The sequence below is a fragment of the Crinia signifera genome, chromosome 6 (assembly GCF_055691185.1).
Source record: "Crinia signifera chromosome 6, ASM5569118v1, whole genome shotgun sequence".
In the NCBI taxonomy this organism is placed as follows: Eukaryota; Metazoa; Chordata; class Amphibia; order Anura; family Myobatrachidae; genus Crinia; species Crinia signifera.
In genome coordinates, this window is record NC_139222.1 from 225493671 (window position 1) to 225501699 (window position 8029).

At 42.2% G+C, this 8029-nt stretch overlaps 1 protein-coding gene across 1 annotated transcript; it reads left to right on the forward strand.

Moving 5' to 3' along the window:
* Positions 1-3585: 3585 nt before the first annotated feature.
* On the forward strand, positions 3586-7735 carry PPP1R3C (protein phosphatase 1 regulatory subunit 3C). Its single transcript, XM_083149019.1, has 2 exons — positions 3586-3689; positions 4956-7735. The coding sequence occupies exon 2, from the start codon at positions 4957-4959 to the stop codon at positions 5902-5904; it is 948 nt and encodes a 315-aa protein (XP_083005145.1). The 5' UTR covers positions 3586-3689; position 4956; the 3' UTR covers positions 5905-7735.
* The last annotated feature ends 294 nt before the right edge of the window (positions 7736-8029 follow it).

The following is an 8029-nucleotide window of genomic DNA, read 5'->3' on the forward strand; positions in this document are numbered from 1 at the left end:
AAATACGAATCCTGAGAATTTGCCGAATTCTCAGGTTGTATTTTCCATGTATTAAGTCCCCTTAAGTTTCTACCTACAATTTAGTGACATGAGTTTAAATATGTATACAGTAGAGTGCAGGCCATCATTTTGTTTTGTATCTTTGGATAAAAGTGCTTGTCTTTTGGTATATATTTATATTCATAGGCGCCGATTCTGTGGGTGCTCAAGGGCTTGAGCACCCACGGAAATTCATGGGCACCCACTGGCACCCCCCACCCCCCCCCACGTTCCGCTGCAGCACTGCTGAATAATATTTAGCTGAATGCTGATGAAAAAGGAACATACCCGCCGCTGCCGGCCGCACTACCATAGGACACTTGCGTTGCCCTTTGTAGTCCCCGCCCCGCGCGCACTTACGTGTCACTCTCTCCTCCTGGCGCCATCGCCAACCACCTCCCTCTCCTCCGTGCGCCATTAGTCCGCGGCATGCGCCATTAATCAAACAGCGCGCCTGCCATGCCACCTGCAACGAGCCTGCAAGGAGACCTGGACCGTTTCAAACTACTGGCACTGTGGGACCGCCCAGCATCAAACTAGTGAGTGGCTGTAAGTGACTCTGTGAGAGTCTCTTTTCTGTCAGCGTTAAATATCTGCTCAGGGTAAATTTATATATATAAAATTTAACTATCTCCTATGTAAGAAGTTAGGTTCATGATAAAAAATCACTTTGAACCGAATTTAGAGCAGCCCTAACTAATAGAGGATTTATTTACTGCAAAGCGTTCCCTTAACATATGGTCCATCTTTCCTATGTAACTCAACCGGCACGGACAGGTTATCAGATATATAATGAATTTGGTGTAAACAGGTCACCCTATGTCTAATCTTCAATGTCCTTCCTGTATGTGGGTGAGCATTTCTTTTACCTGTCATCAAGGACCTACAGGTAGTACAATAAAGTCAGTGAAATCATTCCTTTTGCAAAAGTAGAAAATCCCAGCATGCCCTGCCACAGATTTTATATAGTGGATTGCTTAAACTTTTTTTAGGGCATGCTGGGACATGTAGTTCCACTTTTACCAGTGGAACTACACATCCCAGCAGCATTCCCTGTCACAGTTTTAGCAATCCATTATATAAAATCTGTGGCAATGCATGCTGGGATGTGTAGTTCCACAGCCCTGAGGGCCACGAGTTTGACACCACTGGTGAATATTGGAGACAAACGTGCTGCGTAATATTAATTGGTTTTATTTTGTGGCCACGGCCATCCCCCATGAAGCCACTCCCCTTCCACATGAAGCCACTCCCCTATAGTTTTGGCTTGAGCACCCACCAGAAAAAAACATAAATCGGCACCTATGTTTATATTAGTAGATGTATTCCCACCGTTAGACGCTCCGTGCCGTTATGGCGCCTTAATCACTGTCAAGGGGCTGGCACAGCAGCTCCGTAATGGGGCTGCAGATATGTAACAGCCTGCAGAGGAGCATACCTCCCAACTTCCGAAGGTCAGCAGGCGGGACACTGCTGCTGCGCGCCGAAGACGCGTCAAATTTTTCGGGGGGGGTGGCCTAATTTGGGGGCGTGGCCTATGCTCGCGGCTCCCCCGTGAGGCCACGCCCCCATTTTGCCGCTATGGGGGCATGACCCAGAGGCTCTGTGAGCCTCTAGCCATGCCCCCAGCCCCCTGGCTGCGGGAATAGACGCTGTGCGCATGCGCACAGCGTTTATTCCCCGCTGCTTAGTAGCTGACAGGGGGGACTCCCAACAGCCCCCCCACACCGCAGGACACTGCTGCCCGCGGGTGAGACAGCGGGACATGCTCTGACAATCGGGACTGTCCCGATAAAATCGGGACTGTTGGGAGGTATGGAGGAGTGAACAACTCATTGCCTTATGGTGGGATTTTCTCATCATTTTTTGGGTGGAATTTTCTATCCTGATATGAAGAAGGTATTCTTGCATTATTGATATCACGTGTGGGTCCGTTTAACACACATTCTATACGGCCCTAATTCTTTATACTAAAGGAAGGACCTGCTTACCTCAGGACCTCTTATAATCAAATTCCTAGCATGCAGGGTTTCGCTGCCAGGCATCAGCCAGAGCATGTGAAACCACCCAAAGGGTAGCTCTCCTGATAAGAGCTGCCCTTTGCAAACCCTGCCGCTGCCTGGACTTCCTAATTTGTAATGATGAAGTCCAACTGCGCATGCGCAGAGTAGCTGGCGGCCGCGGGGCATGTCAGATCCCTCACACAGCAGCAACATGAAGAGAAGCTCATAGGCTTCTATGGGGTTACACCAGCCGGCAGCCAAGCACGCTGTACAATTTTTTTGACCACTTTCGTTGAAAGACATTGATGACCAATCTCCCTTGAACGAAAGACTAAAGATCTAGCTACAGTTTATAGGTGTTTTTTGAAAGATATCCAAATTGAGCTGCATGCACAGTTTACGAACAACCTTGATGAACAAATGGCGAGTATGCACATCAGCATTCGTCGCATACATACTGAAAGATATTTTGACCAATATCTTTTAGAAGGGCCAAAATGAGCGAAATTGGGTAAAAAAAAAAAATGATCAAAAAAATTGTACAGTGTGTATGCACCTTTACAATAGCATACAGTATGTCCTCAATGGCAGGTATTCAATGCTGTTTGCGAGTGGTGACAGCGAGCAGGGCTTCCTGCTCGCTGTCACCACTCACCCTGACAGCATTCAACACACCCTCTGCATACGCCAATTCCCCCTCGCTCCGTTTTTTGAGCGAGGGAGAATTGGCGGATGCGGCTCCAGAAGCAGCGAGACTCGCGGCTAAAAACAGCGAGTTTTCTGCAGTAGCCGCGGGTCTCGCTGTTTTGGGGAATTCTCGCCGTCCTGTGACAGCGAGGATTTCCCCAGAAGGTTGAATAGAGCGAGCGGCCGGCGCGGGGGTTAAACAGCGAGGATCGCTGGTTTTCTGCAATCCTCGCTGTTTAACCCCCTCGCCGGCCGCTCGCTACAGCATTGAATACCCCCCAATGTGGCTGCAAACGATATATATAATCACACAATCACCCAATATATTATTCCGAGTGAAGGGCATTAGGGCAGGTCAATATTGTCATGGCTGGGGTACATATTGTTTAGTGTGTACCCAGCATAGCAGAAAACCTTTGACATGACATGCTGGGCTATGTAGTTCCACAGTAGCTGTAGTGCCCCAGGATGACTACCCCTGATAATATACACAACACAACGGTACAGGTAGCTGCACAAGACACTGAGACGCCGGGTACTATGGGTAGAATGTCATCCGTGCTCATCAGCCATGGCACATACAACAGGATATTACTCTCACTAGTCACCGGACATCGATTGAGTAAAGGCTCTCCTCCCCGGGCCTGCCGTCCATTACGGGGCACAGCAGCAACACCAACGTGGTGGCGTACTGTACTGGCAGCAGTGGCCGCAGCCGCCGTGTCACGGTCACCGAGTTCAGGCAGCAGCTGAATCACGTTCCCTCCGACAGCTTGGCTCTGATTGGCTAGAGAGACGTGATCCGTGCTCAGATTGGCTGCATAGGCTCCATCACGCGAAGGGGGCGGTGCCGCTGGTGATAACCTGGCAGCGCAGGCTGCAGTCAGTGCGAACTCGAAGAGAACTCTCCAGGAGGCATCAGTGGAGGGAGAGCACAGCACAGGGGTGGTCACACTGCAGGTACCCCGGCTTATATACACTCCTGTCTCGCACTGCACACACTATACTGCAGGACTCTCACATTAATAAAGGGGAGATTACTTACAGAATAAGTTCTTAAAGTTACATAATGTCATTTCAGAAGATAACTATCACTGATGACTTTTCTTGGGCGAGTTGTCAGCCAATACATCTATTTTATTTTCTAATATATCATTAATACAAGTGCAATCTAATTTTACCAGGTGTGATAAAGTAGTTACTACTGTATACACAATATATATATATACATTATATGGTGCAGTTATTTCATAGAGTCCTGTAAGAGTCCTGTAATTTGCATGAGTTGTGTGCAGTATTCTAATTGTATATTATAGTCCTCTATAATGGTACATTACTTGTAGTACTCTATAATATAGTGCTGTGAAGGAAATGCATATTGGTGTAATGCATACAGTATGATACAAGTAAAACAAATAAAGTGATTGTACAAAGTATACTCTGATGATACAATGACTGTCACATCATACAGTATAAACTGTATAGTAACTGACCTGGGAACAGACATTATATAAGTGCTGCAAAAAGCTTAGACCAGTCTGTGTTTCCCTTTCTTAGCTGGATATTAAATATTTATACATGCTTTCTTCTAAGAGCCTACGCAGCTTTGTAGGTCTTCTATTACTGGTGCGTTGTCAGTGATCTTCGAGGGTGACCTGCATTGTTAATATATATACAGATATTAACATTTACTCCCTTCAAAGTACAGTTACAGTCAGACATGTTCATAAATGTCTCGAGATAACATCGTCTACCTATGAAATTACTGTTTCTGTGGTAGATTCTGGGCGTCTCTATTTGCATAGTGACACTCCTTAGGAATAATCATATTTAAAAGTCCCTTCTACTGTGTTTGCATGGATTTTGTGGCACGCTTTATCGAGCAGCAAGATTATTGCCTGCAAAAAGACTTTCTATATGGTAAAGGGACACTTATATATCATACCTAAATGTCACTTGGCTAACTGCGTAACTGCAGCCAGGATACTTTTTTTGTACAATCATACAGTAACTGAAGCTACCTATTTACAAACTAAGAACTCAGTAAGCAAAAATTCAACTTTTTCTTGCACTTTATATGTATTTTGTGCAAACTTTGTGCAAACTTAGGAGTGAGATGTCAGCGTTATAATACTTCTAAATATGACATTTAATTTTTATAATTAAAATTTATTTTTCACTATATATGTTGCAATTGCTTACAATATCATAACTTTATTTTTCCAGAATGATTCAGATTTTGGAGCCCCGTTCTCTTCCACGGTCCATCATGCCGGTTGATGTCGCAGTAAGGATATGCTTAGCACATTCTCCACCGCTAAAGAAATTCCTCAGTCCCTATGATGACTGCAGAGGGAGAAATTTTGTAAATCGGTTTAAGCCACTAAGACCATGTCTCAGCTTAAAAAAGGAATCGGATTCCAGGAATGGTGAGTGGAACCGATCAAAATCCCGAGGCAAGAAGAAAGTCATCTTTGCTGATTCCAAAGGACTTTCCCTGACATCAGTGCACGTGTTTTCAGAATTTAAAGAAGAACCTGTGAATGACCTCCAGTTTGATCTGATGGACCTTGAAGATATTACAGCCAGCTTAAAACTGCACGAAGAAAAGAATTTGATCCTGGGATTCACTCAACCAGCAGCTGATTACTTACAGTTCCGTAACAAAATTCAAAAGGATTTTATCTGCCTTGAGAATTGCAGCCTTCAGGAGAGGTCCATAGCTGGCACCATCAAAGTAAAGAATCTGAGCTTTGAAAAAGCAGTCAAGGTACGAATAAGCTTCGACACATGGAAAACATACACCGATATTGATTGCGTTTACATGAACAATGTCTATGGGGGTGCAGACTGCGATACTTTCTCCTTTGTTATAGACCTGCCTCCTAACATTCCCAGTCATGAAAAAATTGAGTTCTGCATATCATATGAAAGTGGTGGCCAGGTCTTCTGGGACAATAATGAGGGACAGAACTATGGTATCATCCATGCAGAATGGAAATCAGATGGCGTGCAGACCAATTCACTAACAAAAACAGACATAACCTCATATAAATCCCAAAAGATCAATCTACAAAATGGTTTTAATCAGTTTGGAATCCCTAAAACATCCATTTCCATATTTCCTGAATGGCAAAGTTTGGGTAAATTAGGAAACACATCACCTTACTGGTGAGATTAATCGTTCTTAATTATCAAATGGATCTCAATGTTCACAGTGACAAAAAGCACAGTATACATAAACACTGACAGCTGTGTAAGAACATCCGGGCAGAAAATGACTATTTTTGCAAACGTGACCATAATTCAGGCAGAAAGCTTTAATATTAAGCAAATTCTTAATGTTCACAGAGCACCTTTTAATCCTGGATCAGTCTGCATTAGAATAGAGCACGTATGCTTACTGTATACCAACTAAACTGGAGGCACTGAAAAGCCTGCCTACTGTATGTACTTATATGTGGCTGGTAAAACGTGCACAATATTTTACTGTAAAGAGGATGAAATACTGGGAGGTAATTACTCAACGATGTTCTTCCGTTTTTATTGTGTTGAGGATGATGTTATGTGACGTGCTATGGTGTAACCTACGGAGCACAATACTGGGATGAACAGAGAGCAGAATAATTATGTGTTTATCTAAGTGAAGGGGTATTCTACCCAATAGGCAAGGTTACATTTCAGGAGCTTGCAGATTAGGATCACAGATGGTTTTTAGAGTTGAAGAGTTCATCAACTAACGGAGGTCTACCATCATCATGAACTAGATCAAGAATGATTATTGAGTCAATGACGTTATATATGTAAACACTAATATAGCATTCTACCTACGCACCATAGATCTGGGATAATCACAAATCAGTCTGTGAATACGATTTAAGATATCCAGGCACCCTTGAGGTTATATTGGGAATTACACAAATGTTTCATGATTGGATTCTTTTGACATTTCTGGATCTTGCATGTCAGATACATTGATCATGTAAGAAGTGCCTTTAAATAATGCCAAAAATTAATATTTAGATCTATTGGTTGTTTACTATATTATTTTTAGTAGATGTACTGTTTTTGTGTGTGCCATACAAAAAGTATGCAAATAAGCCAACTGGTATAAGTACAGTATGCCACCATTGCTGTAATGATCTGTTGAATGATCTCCTTACCAATTGTAATCTATTACCGAAAAGGCAAAAAAGAAAGTTAGTATTAGCTGTGCTCCCACAATAATTTGCACCCAATCTGTAACAATTTTATATCCGTTAAGTTTATAAAAAAAATTATGGAAGTTATGAAATCCCCATCCTTCATATTGAAGGTAAGACCTTTATTGCACCTTTTTATGTGAATTTGGTATTTAATAGAATTGTATGTTCCTTAAATAAAGGATTTTGATTGTAGCTGATGTCTTTACAAATGCTTAGACAAAAACATTGAGGCAATTCCTTTTTGGTTTTTCAGAAAGTAAATTCTATTAAAAGAATAATACTCAAAAGCATTGCCAGCTTTATGAATACAGATAATATATTGGGTGAATTTTTCCCCCCTATATTTCTGCTTTGTGAAAAATCTTAATTTGTCTTCTTTAGATTTTAATTTTCTCTTGAAAATTTTCTGTGCACTTTTTAGTGGATTCTTAAGATTTAAACAAAGCAGCTTTATTTTTTTTACTGTGTTGCGGGCTTGAAAGTATACTGTAGTTCAGAAAATGTGGGCAAAAGAAACGGTAGAAAAAGAAATGAACTGTGATGCTTGCTGGGAATGACTGCTATTTCCAATGTCGATAGCATTTGGGAAATGGTAGAAAATGCAAATGTTTGGCACTTTACTATGGAGAAGAAGTTGAAGATATTTTTGTATTTCAAAGAGTGGATGACTGATATATGGTGAATCGGTTTTAAAGCGCAATATATGCTTCCTACTGTAAAGGTTTATCACTGTACAATGGAACTGTATGATGCAAATGTTTTTGGCAATAAATTATGTTTTTTTCTGTAATGAAACAGTCTTCATGTTTTGTTTGTAGAGACTACTGAATACCAAGCTACTGTATGTAGGAAGGCGTGGCACATTTTCATTCTTTTATTCATATTTGTTTAGTACATGGACCTCATTGTTCCTCTGCATGGCCAGCCAATGACGGAAGTACACAGAGATGGGGGTGGAGCTACAGCAAACACACATGGTAATGAGACCGCTGTCTCTACATCACCAAACCTCCACTGCAATTCATGCTGTTTTACTGATATGCAAAAGCACCTTTTTTTTTCACAGGGACCTCCCCTTCACTAGTTATTCGGGAT